This window comes from Sciurus carolinensis, chromosome 9 (assembly GCF_902686445.1).
Source record: "Sciurus carolinensis chromosome 9, mSciCar1.2, whole genome shotgun sequence".
In the NCBI taxonomy this organism is placed as follows: domain Eukaryota; kingdom Metazoa; phylum Chordata; class Mammalia; order Rodentia; family Sciuridae; genus Sciurus; species Sciurus carolinensis.
Genome location: NC_062221.1, coordinates 16,344,385 through 16,364,421, shown reverse-complemented (window position 1 = coordinate 16,364,421; position 20,037 = coordinate 16,344,385). Strand labels below are relative to the sequence as shown.

General features: G+C 46.0%; 1 protein-coding gene across 1 annotated transcript in view; it reads left to right on the top strand.

The window, feature by feature from the left end:
• The window catches only part of Clstn2 (calsyntenin 2), a 559,342-nt gene that overhangs the window by 434,201 nt on the left and 105,104 nt on the right, over positions 1 to 20,037 (top strand). Inside the window, exons 4-5 of the mRNA XM_047565351.1 lie at positions 321 to 529; positions 12,634 to 12,783. Coding sequence (XP_047421307.1) covers positions 321 to 529; positions 12,634 to 12,783 — 359 coding nt within the window. The remainder of the gene's footprint in view (positions 1 to 320; positions 530 to 12,633; positions 12,784 to 20,037) is intronic.

Genomic DNA, 20,037 nt, shown 5'->3' with positions numbered 1-20,037 from the left:
TGGCTCAGAGTAAGAGAGGTCCAGCGGTACTGCCTGGACCAGGGAAAGGGGGGAAGAGGAAGCGGAAACCCGCTGGCTGCTGTTGGGTGACAGGGAAGGACAAAGAACAGGGAGGAGTGTCAGGGGTGGATGCACACAGAGCAGCAAGGTGAACACAGATAGAGGGTCCCCCGCAGGAGGGAGGACAGAGGACCAGGCCCTGAGTGGCTTGTGTTTCTCTACTCACTTGGTCTTCGGCTGAGTGGGGGCCTCAGGGAAGGATGGGAGGATGGAGTGATTCCTTTTGACCACCAGCCCCTTTTTTCCAATGTGCGGTCCAGGGCCGTGGTTCACATCCAGGTGAAGGATGTCAATGAGTTTGCTCCCACCTTCAAAGAGCCAGCCTACAAGGCCATCGTGACGGAGGGCAAGATCTATGACAGCATCCTGCAGGTGGAGGCCATCGACGAGGACTGCTCCCCCCAGTACAGCCAGATTTGCAACTACGAAATTGTCACCACAGATGTGCCTTTTGCCATTGACAGAAATGGTAAGTGTCCTGGGAGGACTCAGGGGGTCAGTAAAACGAATCCACCACCCCTACTCTGAAGGCCAGTGGGACCCTGCATATACCTTGGCAGTAAATGCCTCCCTTGAGATCCTCGGTGTTGTGACCCAGAACTTGGTCCTGAACTCAAAGAAATGAGCCTTACACAATCAGCAGCCCTGCCGGGTCTAGAGTGAACCCTTGGAAACCTCAGAAACCTGCTCACTGAACAGTCTGTAGAACTCAGTGTCACAGCTGGACACTGAAGAGGGTCGGTTTCCTGGCAGAATTTTCCAGTTACCACCTAGATGCCACCCGTTTGGCCGTGACTTTCCTATTTGACAAGTCGTAACGTGACTCCGAACCACACACCCTGCTCCTTGCTCACAGACAAAAGATGCTAAAAGAGATGGTGGGGATTTGAACCACCTCCTAAGCCATAGATCCATTCCAGAATCCTTAAAGCTCTTGCCAGTGTCTGTTTTGAGAAATTCAACCCCAGTGAGAAGTTCAATCCCAGAATGAACTAAAACATTCCCATAAAGCCATTTGGATATTGCTCCATGATCATTAATATGAAACTCGTGGTAAGGCAAACAACACAGCCAGAAGCCCAATCACCTCAGCCTGCTTTGGCTATGATTTTGGAAAACTTTGATTATAATCAAATGGGAATATTTACCAAGTGTATTGTTTAATTATTGGTGTGAATATGTGGGTGTCTGCATATTATCCCTGTTTCAAATAACACTTAAATACCTCACAGAGATGCAGAAGTTGCAAGATCTGACATTTACACAGTCTATTTACTTACTGAGTACCAGGAATGGTGCTGGACACTTGGAATGCAGACAGAGTGGAACTCGGGCCTGCCCACAGGAAGCTTACCATCTAGTGAAAACAATAGAAAATCGGGGGCATCAAAGTTGAAATTCATGCACAAACCATGCCATGAACCAGAGTTAGACCAAAACTGAGCCTTGAGTGTCTTAGATGCCAATGTCTAGAGAGGAATGCCATCAGTCACCTACTTGCAAGTCTTGACATCAAGGCCTGAGATAAACTCACTCTAAGACATAACCTGCAACCTCAGAACCACAGCAGATCCCACAGGAGATGAGAGCTGTGTTATGCTTTGTACTGCTGTGACCAAAGACCTGGCAAGAATAATGTTAGAGGGGGAAAAGTTTATTTGGCACTCACAGTTCCAGAGGTCTCAGTCCATAGTCGGCTGCCTCCATTGCTCTTGTCCAAAGTGAGGTGGGACACCATGACAGAAGGGTGTGAAGGAGGAAGGCAGCTCAGGAAATGCAGTCAGAGAGCAGAGAGAGAGAGTTCTACTCATCAGGGACAAAATATATACCCCAAAGTCACACCCCCCAGAGACCCACCTCTTCTCGCCTCACTCTACCCGCCTACAGTTACACCCAGTTAATCCAGTCAAGTGGATTATTACACCAGTTGGGTTAAAGCTCCCATAGCCCAATCATTTTACCTCTAAACCTTTTTGCATTGTCTCATTCTTGAACTTTGAGGGGACATCTCATATTGAAACCACAGCAGGAGCCAAGAACATGCCCTCATCCCTAACCTCGAGTAGCTTATGGTTTGTCTTGAAAGACAAAATAATATTCATAAGACAGAAAAAAATCGTATTGAGGTAGCTTCCCTACAAAAGGCTAAATGACATGGGAATGACAACTGCCACCTAGACATCACCCGCTTAATGGTCCAGGGCACAAGGGTCCAGGGCATGGAAAGGCAAAGGAGGAAACACTGGGTTTGAAATAGAGTCCAGCACAGGACTAAGAAGAAAAGTTTCATTAGTAGAGCTTATTAGAACTCTTCCCTGTGGCCTGTCCCCACCACACACACACACACACACACACACACACACACACACTATAAAACAACTACTTTGTGTTGTTCTCCTCTGGGCTTCTGTGATCAATTGTGCAGTCTCTCCACGTGAAAGCTCTGGAATCCGGAGTGACAGATCCATGGTGGACAGCAGTGCAGGTACCTGTGATCAGCGGTCAGGTTCCACTTGGCCTCCTGCCCTCTTTCTGGAAAGCCAGAGCCCAGTGAGAGAGGAGATGCAAATCCTTTCATCTGAGGGTAAACTGCCCCAGTCATGAAGATAATTACTCACCTTGATGAGCCATTTCGCTAACATATGCCAATTTATTTCCCTGGCTGTCTCATTAAAAGTGAGTAATGGGCCTCTGCCAGGCCTCTGCCTCCAACTTTGGTTTACAACATAAGAAGAAGAGGAGAGTGGGTGCCCCAGGGAGCGTGGGCCCCCGACAGCGAGGTTTACAAAAGCAGTTCTCCAAGTCGTGAAGGCAGGACCTCGGGGCAGACGCAGAAGCAGCGTACCTTCTAATGAGCTTCCCAGTTGGCCCCTATCCATTTCTTCCTTGGATGACCTTTCTCAGCTCCTTGAAGAAGTTCTTTGTTTCCGTGCATACCAGGGAAAGTGCTGTTGGACTTCAGGTCCTCTGTGGAGGTCTAGATTTTCCACACCCTTTACCCCATGGTTTCAGGTAGATGAATCCTGATTCCCTCAACTGGCCAGGCTCTTTGCTTTAGGGGAAAAGAAGGGAGGCAGGGCTCCAGGAAGACAGAAGATCCTGTGTGGAGTCAGCCTGACTGGAGACCCAGTCCCTTCTGTCTAGAGGCCTTCCACCTCACTCTTTTTGAATTCCTCCCCTAAGAAATCTCAGCAGTAAGAATCCCTGCCTCTTTATGGGGTTGTGAAGCTTCAAATAGAGGCAGTAGGTAGGGATAATATGTGCAGGGTACTTGCTATGAATTGAGTGCTCGCTCGGTAATGGTGCCATAATTATTAGATATTCTCCTGCATGACTGGGACGTGAGATTTATTCACTCTCCAAGGATTTCTGGACTGAGATTACAAACATGTAACTGAGTTGAGACGTTGTCAAACTCTTGAAAAATTCTGGGTCCATTTCAGATGGCATACAGGCCCCCACTGGTTGGCACTTGGCCTGTCTCTCCGAGGCAGGTAGAGCCTGAATCCCTATTTCTATTGGACAAATGGAAAAAAAAAAACTGAGTCCTAAAGAGTGAAGAAGTTAGCTAATTCATTTTCACACTGGTACTAGCAGACTTGGGACTGGAACCCAAGTCCCCTGAGTATGTGTCCCCAGGACTTCTCACAAAGTCACTGATCCTCAATGATGATTGACAGAGATGTCATGGTCATGGTGTTTAAGTTCATAAACACAAAGTGAGGAAAGATGGCAGCAGGTGACAGAATAGGATACCCCAGCTTCTATTCCCTCCACAGAGAATGAGTGGGACTGTTACCCATGAATGAAAATAGCTCTAGGAGAACTCAGGAGCCCAATGAAGAAACTACAGCAATACGGTGGGGAAAAGTCCAGAATAACTCCACCCCCAAAGTGGGTAGGAGCAAGAGTTCATCCCATCCCCCAGCCCAGCAATCCTTAAGCGTGGAGAGGAAACTTCTCGGCTCATGAGTTCCTCTCACAGAGCAAAGCGGAGTAAGTGAACAGCTTCCCCTGCCTCTCAGGACCCTCCCCAAATGACCCACTTTAGCCTTATGACAATCACTGGGGAGACCAGCATGACTTCAGTGCCTGAAGACAGGTAGAAACCAATTATCTAGGTAAGGGCTACCACACTCAGCAAGGTGGCAGGAGCCATCAAGGCCCTGGTGACCTGCTGTACACTGGAGCCCAGCAGCCTCAACAGCTCTGGTGCCCACCTCACAACCCCTATAGCTTCACTGCCAAGGACCCCACAGTGTTGGCCACTGTGAACCTCTCAGTCTGCTCTGCAGAGGTGGCTTTTGCCACTGAGGCAAACCACAGCCAGCAGAGCTGCAGCAGACCCTCTCAGCTTCTGCCACCAAGGACCCAGAGGTTTCCACTTTTCCAGTTTCCAGGTGCTTAAACCACCCATCTTCTTCCTCTCTCAGAGTTGTCTCAGCTGCTGCAGCCAACCAAGACACCAGCACAGCCACCGGCTGCGTGTCCACTGCAGACACAGCCCTCACCACCATTCATGCTGCCCCCGTGTCTGATCCCTTAGCCATGTGCCTGCAAGCAGCTGGCCTCAACTCTTGTTGCTAGGTCTCACAGCTAAGCAGGAGCCTGCAGCCGGCCTACCCAGCCATGTGCTCACTTGCCACGAGTCATGGTCCCTACCGCTGAGTACACGTGAGCAACCTGCCCTCTCACACCTACAGTGGTTGCCTGAAGCAGGTCCCCCACCACCATGCTTACATACACAGCTGGACCCTGCAGTCCTGCATATGCACACTGTTAGCTCTGCTTCCGCAGATGTACATTTGCATAGAGCCACCATCTCCTGTCATGGACACCCATTGGCTATTGTGCCCACAGCTGGTCCTAGCTGCTAAAGACATATACCCATACACCCACAATTAGCCCTGCTCAAGCCTTGCCAACATGAATATGCCTGCAGTCAGATGCATACACACCACTGACCTCAGAGTCACCCCCACACACATACACACACCGAACTAATCCTTGTCACTCTAGTCAGGCACACTATTGAGAATACCAATAGCCCTCTAGCCATCATAGACCTCCCGCCGCCCTTGACACATGAAAGACCCTATTGTTGCTGATGTTGCAGATTGCAGCTTCCTGAACCAATAAGACACCATGGCTCTCCTTTCAAACCTGAAGCCACCACACACTAGGCATCAGGCATGTCACAGTGCTTTCTAGTCTCAACCCACTCAGCCAGCAGTACTGCAGCCGGTTCATAAAGTCTAGAAAAGGTGACTGCTTCTATAAATATCCAAACACCTACACAAAACTACAGGAATCATGGAGGATGGGAAACATGGTACCATCAAGGGAACTCAATTAACTGCCTGCCCATAACCAACCCCAACAAACTGAGGAGCTACCAATTGCCTAAAGTTATTCCAACTGATTCTATTAAAGAAGCTCAACAAGTTACAAGAGAACACAGATAAGCAATGTCACTAAATCAGGAAAATAATACAAAAACTAAGCAATAATTTCAACAGAAACAGAAAGCTAAAAATAATCAGATTTTTGGAAATGAAAAATACAATGACTGAGTTAAAAATTCAATAGAGGGCATCAACAGCAGACTCAATCAAACTGAAGAAAGAATAAGCAAACTCAAAAATAGGTCATTTGAAATGGACAAATCAGAAGAGAAAAAAGAAAAGAAGAAAGGAATGAAAAAATGTATAGGATTTATGAAACAGCATCAAGAGAGTTAGCATTTACATTATGAAGATATATTTGGAGAAGGGATAAAGTGGTAATGGTGCTTACTTACAGAAATAATGGATGAAAAATGCCCACATCTTTGGATAGATATGGATATTCAGGTACATGAATCTTACAAGTCTCTAATCATAGTCCATTCAAAGAAGATTCCACCAAGACACATTATAATCAAAGAATTAAATGCTGGGAGTATAGATCAGTGGTAGAGTGAATTTTTAGCATGCATGAAACTCTGGGTTCAATCCTCAGCTACAATAAATAAATATTAAATATAATAAAGAGAATTTTGAAAGCAGCAAGAGAAAAGTATATCACATACATGGGATCCTCAGTAAGGCTATCAGTGAATTTCTCAGCAGAGACCTTACAAATCAGGGAAGAATGGTATGATACAGTCAAAGTGACAAAACAAAAAACTACCAAGCAAGAATACTTTACCTGAAAAAAACTGTTCTTCAAAAATGACAGAGAGATAAAGGCTTTCTCAGACAAAAACTGAGGGAGGTCATCACTACGAGACCAGTCATAGAAATGCTAACAGGATTCTTCAGGCTGAAACAAAGGGAGTTTGATAAATATGGAGACATGAAAATATGAAAACATATGAAAGTGCAAAGTTCATTGGTAAAGAGAAGTAGGCATCGAATTTAGAATATACTAATTCTGCAATGGTGATATGCAAATCACTCGCAAATCTGTTTTAAATGTTGAAACACAAAAGTATTAAGAATGATTTTAAATAGTTACTTTATAGAAGGTAGAGGGGAGTGAAGGAAGGGGAAGGGATATGAGGTAGGAAGGATAGTAGAGTAAAACAGACATTATTACCTCATATACATATACGATTGCATGACCCGATGTGATCCTGCAATATGTATAATCAGAAAAATGACAGATTACACTCCCTTTATGTATGATCTATCAAAATGTATAAATGCATTCTACTGTCATGTACAACTAATTAGAACAAAAAATAAGTAAAAAATAGAAGAAAAAACAGATAAGAGAATGTAATAAAGTTAGTACATGTTTAAAAAAAAAAGAATGATTTTATCTAAAATAACTTTTTAATAGATGCACAAGATAGATGCATATAAACCCTGACATCCAAAACATAAAATGTGGGGGAGGAAAAGTGTAGAGTTTTTAATGTATATAAAGTTATCTGCCTAAAATGAACTGATTCAACTAAAGATATTTTATGTAAGCCTCATGTTAACCACAAAGTAAACACCTGTAATAGGTACATCAAAGAGAAAGAGAAAGGAATTAACTCATACCACTACCTAAAATCATCATATCACAAAGGAATAAAATAAGAGGAAAAGAAAGGAATCAAAGATTGGAACAATAAATATTATCAAAATGTCCAAACTATCCAAAGCAATATATAGATTCAATGCTATCCCTATCAAAATTGCAATAAAAGAGTTCAAAATTGTTATAAAAAGCAATTCTAAAATTTCTATACAACCACAAGAGACCCTGGATAGTAAAAACAATCTAAAGAAATATCGCGCTCCCTCTGGCCGCAGAGAGAGACACGACAAACGTCTGAAGCTTTGGAAGTTTATTATGCACAGTCCCTCTCCTACACTTCTCTTACTCCCAGCTTCCGCGCACTCCCAGCTTCTCTTCTCTCAGCTTCTTCTCTCAGCTTCTTCTCTCAGCTTCTGCTCTCAGCTTCTGCACACTCCCAGCTTCTTCCGCCCTCAGCTTCTTCCACCCTCCTGCTTCTTCCGCAGCCACTTCTTCCGCCTCAGCTTCTTCCGCCCCCTTACTCTCCCACCCACCAGGCTTATATACACTTTAACCAATCCGGGGGGGGGGGCACTCGAGGTAAACCGCGGACAGCTGCAGGCATAGAATAGGTACACGAGGGGGGCATGCTCTAATCACATTGTTAACTAGCCAATCATTGGAATTCGCTGGTTGTTTACTGTATAGCTGGCCACTTTTGGCTCAGCGTCAGGCGCCATCTTGACCATGCCCAAGGCTGGGGGTCCTGGAAACCCCGACAAAGAAAGAAGAACAAAGTCAGAGGCATCACACTTCCTGATTTTGAACTATATTACAAAGCTATCATCATCAAAACAGCACGCTACTGTCATAGAAAACAGAACAGAGAACCCAGAAGTAAATTCGCACATACATAGCTAGTTAATTTTTGACAAAGGCACCAAGAATATGAAATAGGCAAAGGATTGACTTGTCAATAAACAGTGCTGGGAAAACTTCGGTAAACAAAACAAAACAAAAAAGAAATTGTACTCTTACCCCACATGAACTCAATTCAAATGAATTAAAGATTTAAACATAAACCCTATAGTCATCAAATTCCTAGGATAAAACCTAGGAAATTTCCATAACATTGGTCTTTGCAATCATTTTTAGCAATTATTTTGACATGAATAGAACAGGCAAAAGAAGGAAAAATTCAAAGTGGGACTCTACCAAACTTTTCTTTTGCACAGCAAAAGAAAAAATTCCAACAAAATAAAAGGCAACCTACAGAATGGAGAGAATATTTGTAAGCCATATAAGCAACAAGTTTTCCAAAATATACAAGAGATACATACAACTCAATAACAGAATAACAATCTAATTTAAAAATGGCAAAAAACCTGAACAGATGTCCAAAGAAGACATAAATGGCCAGTGGGTACAAGAAAAGATGCTGGATGTCATTAATCATCAGTGAAACACAGAGCAAAGCTTCAGTGAGGTGTCCCCTCAGCACTATTAGGATGGTTCTTACAAAACATCAACAGAGCAAGTGCTGAAGAGGAGATGGATGTGTCCAGCTGGTGGGAATGGAGACTGGTCCAGCCAGTAAGGAAAACAGAGCTACCATATAATCCAGCAATCACACTCCTAGTTCTATATCCACAGGAAACAAAAATACTGTCTTGACGACACTCCCATAATATTACAGCTTAATTCACAGCAGCCCAGACATGGAAACTAACAAAGTATCCATTGACAGATAAATGGATACGCAAAATGTGGGGACACACACACACACACACACACACACACATATTATTCAGCCCTAAAAAGAGAAGGAAATCCTGTCATTTGCAACAACCTGAATGAACAGACAGTAGAACGCAGTGGTTACCAGGGATTTGGGGTGGAAGAAAAGGGAAGACACTGGTTCAAGGCTACAAGTGCCCTTAGAAGATGATTAAGTGCTTGGGACCCAACATAGAGCACGGTGACAGATCGTCATCCACAAAATGACGTGCCTAAGCCATTGCTACCTGAACTAATGCAAGCAGGTGCTCACTGGGGTGTCTGGGTAGGCCACTGGCTGGAGCAGGTTAGGGGACCACAGGAGAGGCAGCCACAGGTATCTCAACCACACGAGGATGCCCAGTGACCACGTGGCAGATCGTCTACTTTTCAAGCAGCTGTTTGGTCTCAGTTGGGCTCTTTGTCAGAACACTGTCCCAGAGTCCTAGGACTCTGGCGTTTCTGAGCAAGCCTGTTTATTCTTTAAGTCAGTGGAAATGCTCCTTTGCCACATGAATAGCATAGCAATGCAGGCCCTGTGTGGGGGACCAGGAAAGCCCAGAGGAGGGTGGAGAAGGAGTGTCACCATCCTCCTGCCAAAGAGAGCCACTGTCAGCTGCTTACCATGTTTCCAATTGTTTTCTATGACTTTTAAATAAAATTAAGACCCCCCCCACTACCGTGGCTTATTTTTGTCTTTGATTTTTCACTTAAATTTGAGGGTATATGCCTTACAAATATTTAATAATCTTATCTCCGTGCTAAACAAAGCTCCTTCTCGTGCATAGGAGACTCTTACACTTCTCTTCCTATCAGACTATTTTTTAATATATAAGTTACACTTAGATGAACATATTTGCACATGTATCTGCAGTTTTATCATTTCCCAGGATCCATTTTTAGATGAGGGAGTTCATGTAGAAAGGTAAGGGCAATTTCAAAGTGACTGGCTTGGGTTGCCAAGAGCTTTCCAGAAGGGTCATTCCCATTTAAACTCCACTGAAAGGAGGATGCAGTACCTCTCTCTCTCTCTCTCTCTCTCTCTCTCTCTCTCTCGGTACCAGGGATTGAACCCAGGGGCACTTAACCACTGAGCCACATCCCCAGCTCTTTTTTAATTTCATTTAGAGACAGGATCTGGCTGAGTTGCTCAGGGCCTCGCCAAGTTGCTGAGGCTGGCTTTGAACTCACGATCCTCCTGCCTCAGCCTCCTGAGCTGCCGGGATTACAGGCATGCACCACCGTACCTGGATGCAGTGCTTATTTCTTTGTCGCCCCACCCCACCCACCACCTCCCCTTAGAGTAAAAGCAACCTTCATTAATATGTAAGGGCGGGACTAAGGGTTCCTCAAGGGCTTGCTACTGTGAGCTCAGGTTCCTGAGACCAGGACACTCAGGAGGAAAACGCAATCACAGCAGAAGTCAAGTGGACGATTTTTCTGCGCTTCCAAAAGATCTTAGTTGTGCATCTGAGTCAGAGGTGACCTGCCACGCAACAACGGGCCCCAAGACTCTTCTCTCATTTTTGAGCTAATGCTTCAAATTCTTGTGCTTTGAAACCCATTTTCCCATGCATGAAGTTAGTGGTGGCGGAGAAAGTAAATTAGTTTCTCAGACAGTTTCATTAAGACTTGTTACAAGAAGTGGAGTCAGGACAAATTGAGTCAGGGATTCAGCTTGTGCGTTTATTTTTCTACCACAATCAATAGTGTTTGTTCTGCTTAATGTCACATCCACTGGAAACTCCAAGCCTTCCTCTTCTAAGAGGCCTATCTTTTGAGAGCCATTTAAGGAAAGAGAAACTTAAAAGCATTTTGTTCTACGTTCAATCTGATGCTGTGGAAACAGACTTGTGGTGGTTGGATTAAAGGGCTTCCACCTGACAGAATCCTCCCCTCTGACAATAACTTCACAGGCAGGTTTGTTAACAGATTCCCTTGGGAGCGTTACCAACCAAATACTGAGAGGTCCCAGCCTGGGCAGGCTCTCAGAACCAAGAAGAAAACAAATATTTTGGGGGAAATGAAGGCAATTTTGGATGCCAGATATAAAACCAGAGACACATCAGATCCATTCTTAATTCACAGATTTTTTTTTTTTTTACTGAATTTGTTAAATTAAATGCTACTTCAAATCAATAGATACAGTTGCATTTTTAGAAACAGTCCAGAACAAATGAATTGTTCTAATTCTTGGTCCAGTGTAACAGTGACTTTGTCCCCGCTCCTTGCCATTAAGCAGTCCCTACCACTCCACCCTGATAGCCCCGCAGGTGCAGGACCAACCTGAGACCCAGTCCTGAGGACTGTCTTTGTGACCCTGGGTGATGGATAGAGCCACTTTTCCAATAGTGAAAGCATCATTTTACTTTTCCAATTTTTTCAATCTTTTTTATTTGTCCTTTTTAGATAGGCATGACAATAGAGTGTATTTCACCATATTATACATGCATGGAGTATAACTTATTCTAATTAGGACCCCATTCTTATGGTTGTACCTGATGTGGGGTTTCACTGGTGGTGTATTTTTATGTGAACATAGGAAAGTAATGTCAGACTCATTCCTCTTCGATCTTTTGGGTCTTAATTCCATGTTGTCCCATGTTGACATGAGTAATATACGTCAGTTAGAATGGAAGAAACTCAGCTACCTTTCCTTTAGATTTAATAAGACATAAAAATGTACCTGAGTCAGCCATTCCATGTTCATTTGTTCATTGGCCTGTTCTTTTGATTTCCATTTTTCTTAATTTCACTTCTCATAAAAGATGATGATAACATTTCGTGTCTAATTCGCTGTCAACTTCACCATCAAAAAAGAAAATAGAAAAAAAAATTTAAAAGCAGGAATGAAATTATGCTCAGCAAAGGAAGACTTTCATCTCTTGGAATTAAAAACTTTAAAGTATTAAATGAGCTTTGGGTCTTTATTCATTCTTGGGCATGAAAATTGTAATCCTGAAGAAACAGTCAATTAAAATTTTGCTCATTAATTACCAAATATTTATTTATAAATTGTAATATCAATCCCACAGGATCAAAAAAAAAACACACAAATGACTCAAAAAAAATTGTTAGGTCTCTCGCGTAAAAGAAAAATGTCTTCTTCCTCAGGGCAAAGAATCTGTTATTCTGTGTAACTTTCGGAAGGGAGGTCACACGTTTCCTTATTGATTTTACTTCCTATTTGGTAGCAAAATAATGTGAGAAGAGGCAGTGAACATTCCTGGCAACAAGCCCAGATGTTCAAAAATATGTGTCAGGACATTTTCTGAATTTCATTTTTTCCAGAAATTTCATGGCAGATGGGTTCTCTCTGCTCTAGGTCAGGGACACAGCCACATGTGTGCACTGTGGGAGGGAGCTTTCTGGCTACCCATTTCTTACAAACACAGGCCAGTTGGATTCTGGATGTGTGCTCAGAAGGTCCAGCAGCCACACTGCACAGAGAGGTGGCTCCAGCCAGGGTCCCTTGAACTCTACCACCACAGCATCAGCAGGCCGTGGGTGGGAGCTCCCGCTGCCCCCGTTGTTACAAAGAGGTGGGGAAAAGGCTGGTACCATCCTTGTGCAGGTTGAAGGAATGGCGAAGGGATTGTGAGGAAGTGCAGCGTGGTTAACCCCTGACCCATCTAGTCCTGAGGAATGGGACCAGGGATGAGTGTCTGACCAAAAGGCAGCCATTCAACGTCAGACTGGGGACCTGCAGGGTGGCCTGGCACTAGTCTGCCTGAAAGAGAAGAGAGAATATAAAAGGGGGACAGAGAAATGCAATGACCTGAAATGATTTTGAACTTCATTCTTCAGGCAACATCAGGAATACTGAGAAGCTCAGCTATGACAAGCAACGTCAGTATGAGATCCTGGTGACGGCGTACGACTGCGGACAGAAGCCGGCTGCCCAGGACACGCTGGTGCAGGTGGACGTGAAGCCAGTGTGCAAGCCTGGCTGGCAAGGTGGGCCTGTGTCGTCAGTCCTGTTCGGTGAAGGAGGCAGCGTGGCCTGGTACAGAGGGGCTTCCGGCCTGTGAGCCCAAATCATAGCACAATGAAAGGAATGTTTTCCATGCAACCATTTTGCTGCCAGAAATGGTTTGTTCTCACAACTCTTACGTGATTTATTGTCCCCATTTTAGAGCTGAGAATGTCAGAGGCAACTTGTGTAAGGTCAGCGCTCCCTTTCTCAAATCTCTTGACCTTTCTAGATCAATGGTTATCATCCCACCGCGCTCAGGCGGGATGGCGGGAGCCCCCCACTTGATCCCAGGGTGCTCAGTCAGGCTGATGCCCCTTGGGTTTCTATCACCGCTCCATACCTTGGGAAGGTCGCCATGCTCTTTGTGCTCAAACAGATCGTGATAGGTGGGTGGGGATGCAGGTGGCAGCCTCTGGGGGTAGTGGGTTTCTAAAAGGTAAACTCAGGGAATGGAGAAGCAATGGCTCTTGATGGGCTGGATTTTGTGTCCTCTCATTTGGATGCAAAGACAGAGCGGGCGTTCCAGTCACCCTTACATGCAGGCTGTGTCACTGGCCTTAGGGTCTGAAAAGAGGGTGAGGAGAGGTGCATAGGAGGATCTTGCAGAGAACTGACAGCTCATGGAACAGTAATTCCAGTGGTGATGTCAGCGGACCTCGTGACCGAGCAGGGAGGCCAGTGACGATCTCTGTGTCCCCGTGTGGGTGCTGGACTCCCCATCTCTTCTCATGTTGGTGATGCTGCAGGTGTCTGTGCCTTCTCCTGATGTGTCTTTAGGTCTCTGTCCCCCTTTTATATTCTCTCTTCTCTTTCAAGCAGACTAGTGCCAGGACACCCTGCAGGTCCCTGGTCCGACTTTGAATGACTGCCTTTTGGTCAGACACTCATCCCTAGTCCCATTCCTCAGGACTAGATGGGTCAGGGGTAGTGCAACACCCCTTTGTCTAGGATACCCGGACCCCTGCACTCTGCTTTGAGAGCAGGCAGCCCCCAAAATGTGCTTCCCAGCACACTTGATCTCTCTTAAAGAGAGGTTCCTACCCCTGCTGAGAGCTCAGAACTGCCTGACTGAGCAAAATAAAGAAGATGAAATGCTCAGGAGAAGAGCCACAGGTGAGGCACAGGAGAGGACAGGAACGGAGTAGAGTCACCTGTGCTAGTTCATTCAGGATCAAACGGGGACACAGAAGGGGGCTCAAGTCAGAATGGGAAACAGTGTTCTCCCAACCCTCAGCAGTCAGAGTTCGATTGGGCATAAGTCACAAGACCTATGGGTCCAAAAGGCAGGATTCTGTCTTGTTCATTATTGTGTTTTGTCATGACCAGCCCGACCAAACTCTGGGGTCCAGCGAGGGGAAAAGGGGGATTGGAAAATAAAGATTCACAGACACAGATCTTGAAGATTAAGCTGGGATCAGGTGGAGCATGATCTCTGATGGAGCTGCAGGTCTAAAGAGTTACGCCAGCAATCTTTATTTATATATGCCTCATTATCAAGTTAAAGACGATGCAACCATTATTCTTTGTATTCAGGAAAGTTACAGAAACCAGGACATCTATGTAGCTTTTCCATAATTGCAGTCCACAGTTGCAGAGTGCAATGTTAGGAGCTTTCAAGAAAGTCCAGCCTTAAAAGTTACTATAAGGCGGGCAGGAACTGGAGAAGAGGAGCTGGTGAAACATTGTGGTTGTCTAGCATAAGAATTCCTTCCTTCCCAGGAGCTGTGTGCCTGAGATCAAGGTCAGAGCTGATAGGACTCTTGCACAGAGCCTCCTCAGGCAGGCCATTGCTGCAGTAGCTAGGTATCCTGTGCCCTTGCACAGAGACATTCCCAAGCACTAGGTATGCCACAGCCATGAGGTCATCAGAGACCCCAATCTCAGTCACTGCTGTCCCATCCTCTGTCACTGCTCTCCACAGTGTTTCTCAGGCTTAGCACGGCATCCAGTTGCAGTGGGAGATGCTCAAGAAATAGTCAATGCATGACCAGACACAGTGACACACAGCAACTCGGGAGGCTGAAGCAGGAGGATTGCAAATTTGAGACCAGCCTTGGCAACTTAGCAAGACCCTGTCTCAAAATTAGGAAAATAAAAAGGACTGGAGATGTAACTGAGTGGTAGAATGCCCCTAGGTTCAACCCCCGGTACCAGAAAGAGAAAGAAAGAAGGAAGAATGGAAGGAAGGAAGGAAGGAAGGAAGGAAGGAAGGAAGGAAGGAAGGAAGGAAGGAAGGAAGGAAGGAAGGAAGGAAGGAAAGGAAAGGAAAGAAAAGGAAGGGGAAGGGAAGGGAAGGGAAGGAGGGAGGGAGGGAGGGAGGGAGGGGAAAGGGAAAAGAATAGGAATGAGTGAATAAAAACTACGTGAATAAAGAAGAACTCATCCTGTTTTATTTTAACATAAGGATCAGCAGTAAAGGTCTGGCCTTTCAAGAGAAAGTCTAGAAAGAATCTATGTGTACATTTTCTAAGTGTGGAATGTGCTCATAGTGGGATTTTAAGTAGGAAAAGCCAGAAGCAAAGCCATATCTGGAGAGCAATCCCAATGTTTTTTTGTCTTTGACAAATGAGGCGCCTACAGATTTGGGATTACTTGTTCATAACTATATTTAAATGTAATATCTTTACAGAGTGTGTACTTGTTAAATCTATGCAAATGTAATGTTAAGTATATGCAAAGAAAATCTTGGTCGTGATGTTCAATTCTGTGTGAGGAACTTGCTGAGCCCCCACCCTGCAGTGCCCAGCGTGGCTGGCAGCAGCCCACAGCAGGCCCCCAGAGGACAGGGTGGGGCCCTGGGTGATTTTGTCCCCAGTGCTCAGCACAGGACAGGCACTCGCAGTGTAGAGCGAATGAAGGGATGGGCAGTGAGACCTTGGTTAAAAAACGTGCCTTTTCCTGCTCGGGAGGCTGAGGCAGGAGGAGTGTGAGTTCAAAGCCAGCCTCAGCAACTAAGCGAGACCCTAAGGAACTCAGTGAGACCTTGACTCTAAATAAAATATAAAAAACAGGCTGGGGATGTGGCCAAGTGGTTAAGTGACCCTGGGTTTAGTCGCCCATACCTTTCCGTGGAACAAAGAAAAGAGGGTAGCAATAATTCTCTGCGTCAGTTCATCATGTCAGGCTGGGTGATTGAAGCCTGTGTAGCAGGCTGGGTAGGGCAGGGTGTGTGGCTGAGAACTTGAAGCCAGGGTGAGGTGACTCAGCGAGCCTCAAGGACCCCCAGGCCAACTCCAGTGATGCCCAGGACCATGGACCCCGATTGCCATCCCCATAATTCCTTCCATGTTCAGGACCCCCAATTTCCCAGCATGCTTCCGACTTTATCCAGCTGTGCCCAGGACACCCCACCCCGGCTCTGCTTGGCCAAGGTGTCGTCTGCTGGTGCTGTGGTTTTGCTCCTTCCAGCTTTGTTCTGTGGGTTGGGCTTGTCTTCTCAGAAAGGCTTTGGGCTCCCTCAGGGCAAACACACTTCTCCCGACCCTGACATTGAACTTTTCATGCACCACCCAAGCATGGCATCAAAGCTCGCTTGGAAGCCTCCCTCGCTCACCAGTGAATAGACTGGGGTTTATTAGGGGTTTGGCTGGCAGCAAGAGGAAGGAAGTCTCTGTATCCAGAAAATGAACCCAGGGTGCCAGGCACGGGCATGAGTTTTGTGTTCTCTGCCATAGTCCAAGATCATTATTCTGAACAAGTGGTAAGGTGGCCCACTCTTCAGGAGAAGATGGAATGTGCTAATGGGGATCTCCTCATTGTCACTGGGTCAAGGAGGAAGACGGGCCTCAGAGCATCTTTGTTTTGTCCAGAGCTTTGAGGACTCATGGTGTGCTTGGGGGCATTTTGCTTCATGGAGATAAAAGAGTACACTAGGAAACAGAGGTGTGCCTGTAGGCCACATGGCAAAGGCCTCCCCTGCCAGGTGTCTGAATGACAGTCTTCTTAATGGGCATTTCCCTCTCACCAAACAGGTGAGATGGTGCCAGGGGGCCTGTGTGTGCTCTAAGGACTTGGAGTGGGAAGTGCATCCCTTCATGGAGCAGAGCACTGCAGAGGGTGGGTACCCTGGGAGACTGCCAAGGAGGTGGTGGCAAAAACAGCAGGGCACCCAGGTAGAGATGGCACTGAGTCGGTGAGCCTGCTGACCTCTACTCACAGGGGCACTGACCTGTCCCTCAGAGGATCGTTTGTAAAGCAATTGTTAGTCTGGGGATTTTGCTTGTTTATTTAGTTTTCACTTTATTTTCTGTTGTTTGGAGAAACACATTTCTGGTTTGTGCTTTTCCATATCCTTCCTTTTAATCATTCAGTTCTTCTCTATGTTCCCAGTTGAAAACATTATCTTCCACAACACTTCCTTGTCAGATTTTGTGTTTATCACCTGCTTCTGCCAGGAGGGACCCAAAGTTCAGTGCTTCCTTGCCCCTTCATGCGAGACAATCCCCCTGTGAAGAGAGCAATGGATCCTGGTGACCCTCAACATTTCCCCCTGGACTTGTTCCTGACCAAACATCCAGCCATTCTGGATGCAAGGCTTCCTGATCCCTGATCTCCAACCCCACAGAACCACTTCTGTCTGCTCACCTCCTCTCTGAGCTCAACCCCAGAGCAGCTAACTACACCCCACTCAGCAGCCGTCACCCAACACCCTGGAAGAGTGTCCCCAGGGCCCAGCCAAAGCCTCTTCCTTTCACCTTTACATTGAGGTGTCCTCTGTAAAAGGAAAAGGAGAGGAGGTACGGCTTCATGATCAAACCACTTCTCTTTTGGGTTTTGACTAATTCTCCAGGTGCATCAAATTGTTTTGAATGTCTCACCATTTCACCAATCAGGCTGCCCTGGGGAAGGAAGGGTGGGATCTTTCTGGAGAGTTCTATTCAGAGGTGCACATGAGTCAGCAGGGAAGCCTGGGTAAAATGCAGATCCTGATTTAATACGTTTGGAGAGTTCTACCTGCTGCGGGTTCATAGACTCCACTTCGGCAAAGAAAATATTCCCAAGTCACCTAGGGTATCTAATACTTTGGTATTAAAAAAACAGAAGCATGAAAGCTGAGAGAGATTAACTTTCTCTAAGTCCTTTGCAATGTGAGAGAGAACTGAATTTGACACTACACGGTGTTCCCTCATTATAGAAGGTGCTCTGTGTGCTGAAGGCTGGTCACAGAGAGTCAGACAGGACCTGTTGATGCTCATAGCAAAGGAGATGATGGCAATATTGAGGACCAAGCCCATGGCAGAGGGACCCATGTGAACCTGAACTTGCACCAGGCAGGGGACCTAGGAGAGATGTACCTGAACCAAATCTAAAGGGCAAAGTCTTTAGCACTAAGAAGAAGGTGTGCCAGACCCTAACAGGTATTAGGAAGGCCAGGGACGCCCAGTGTGGCAGGGACAGGGGAAGAAGACTGGACTGGCCGAAGGGGGTCAATCCACGGAGGGAGGGCCTCCGTGTCATTCTGAGGGCAGGGGAAGCCCTAGGGACCCCCATGCCTTCTGCAGTTCGGGGGATCTTAGGGAAGAAGGACTTCTGAGTCAACCACACAGAGGATGACTGGAAGCTGGAGCTTGGGGGCAGAGACCAGCTGAAAAGAGTGACTATTTCCAACTCCACTTTTAAGTGCAATGCTTCCTGAGAAGTACCCAGGGCATTCAGTCCAAAACCAACGGAAAGTCCTGGATGGCAAAGGAATCTGATTCGCACTCAAATCTCACAAGACCCCACAGGCAAGGAGACAAAGTTGGCAGTCAGGTGTCCTGGGACAGGTGAGGCTCCTGCTAAGCCTTGTCAAGTGTTTGTCTCTGTCCCCTCTGTAAGTCCATCTCCTGCCACCTGGAGAAAATAGACCAGGCCCCAGGGGTCAGCTGGCTTCATCCTGCCCCTTCCGAAAGTCAGATTAATTATTGATTGAGAAAACGGAAGAGCTGGCTTAGGCTTTACTACATGAAAGGCACTGACTTCAAATCATAGGGTGATAAGCACAGTAAGGGCTCAGATTTGCTCAGGGAAACAGAGTTGTCAGGGTTTAGAAAGTGGAGCTGTGTCTGTCAGAGGGAGACTAGGAAGAGCTCCTTGCCTTTCCTGTGCCGTCCTATCAGTATTTGAGGTTCCACCAGCACAGAACCAATGTTTCATTTTAACAGATAATCCCCACTTAAAATGTAAATGCCTCCTGCTCTCATGGCGTGTTAAGCCAGGGGCCAGTAAAGCGTAGCACATAGACTAATCTAGTCAAGCCCCTGTTTTTGTTTAACTGTGAGCTTTAAAAAAAAAAAAAAAAAAAGTTTATATTTTAAATGATTTAAAAAATCAAAAGAATAATGCATGCACTTGAACTTGAATAATAAGAAATTCAAGTTTCAGTGCCCACAAGGTTTCCCTGGAGCATAGCCACACACATTCATTTCCAGATTGCTTATGGTGCCCTGAAATAGTGAAGCTGAGTCTCTGTGACAGACCTCGTGGCCCTCAAAGCCTAAATATTTACCCATGACCCTTTACAGGAAAAGTTTCCTGACCCCTGCATGAAGCTCTTACTGTCCCTTGATTGACACCTTAGCTGGAAGTACTTTACTGGATCATGTAGCACAACCCAGAAGCCTGTGACATCAAATGCACATATTTGGACAGAGACAATGGAGTACAGAAAACCAAAGCAAGGTTCACTGCACAGAGGACAGGAACGACCTGTGAGATAAGAATTTCTAGTCCATTCCCCAGATAAGAGGAAGTTAGGCTAAAGAGAGATTGAGTGACTGTCCCCAAATCGCAGGCTGTGAAACAACAAGGATGCAAGTCGAATTCCTCTCTGTCCTTTCCAGCGGGCCAGGAGTAGGACCGAAGGCAGGAAGGGGCTTTGGGACTTTCTTTTTTTTTTTTTTTTTCTTGTATAGAATTTTTTTTTTTTTTATTGTAAACAAATGGGACTTTCTAAGGGGGCACATTAGCAGCTTTGTGAAAGGCTGTGCCAGAAAACTGTTTCCAAGGGAAACAGGACCTGTGTGTCCTTAGGCAACTCACGGAAGCCCTGGTACTCTCCCTGTAAAGTGGCGCCTGCGAGGGGAGCCATGACAGGGCGGAGGGAGCAGCCACAGGAACCCGCCCGCTCTCTGCTCCCCGCAGGACGCACTTCCCTGATCAGGCTGGTCGAGCAGCTCATTCACAGGTAAACCCACACCTCCAGGCTGTCCGTCCCGGAACCCAGAGTTGCCTTGGTTATCTCCTGGGCCAGAGAA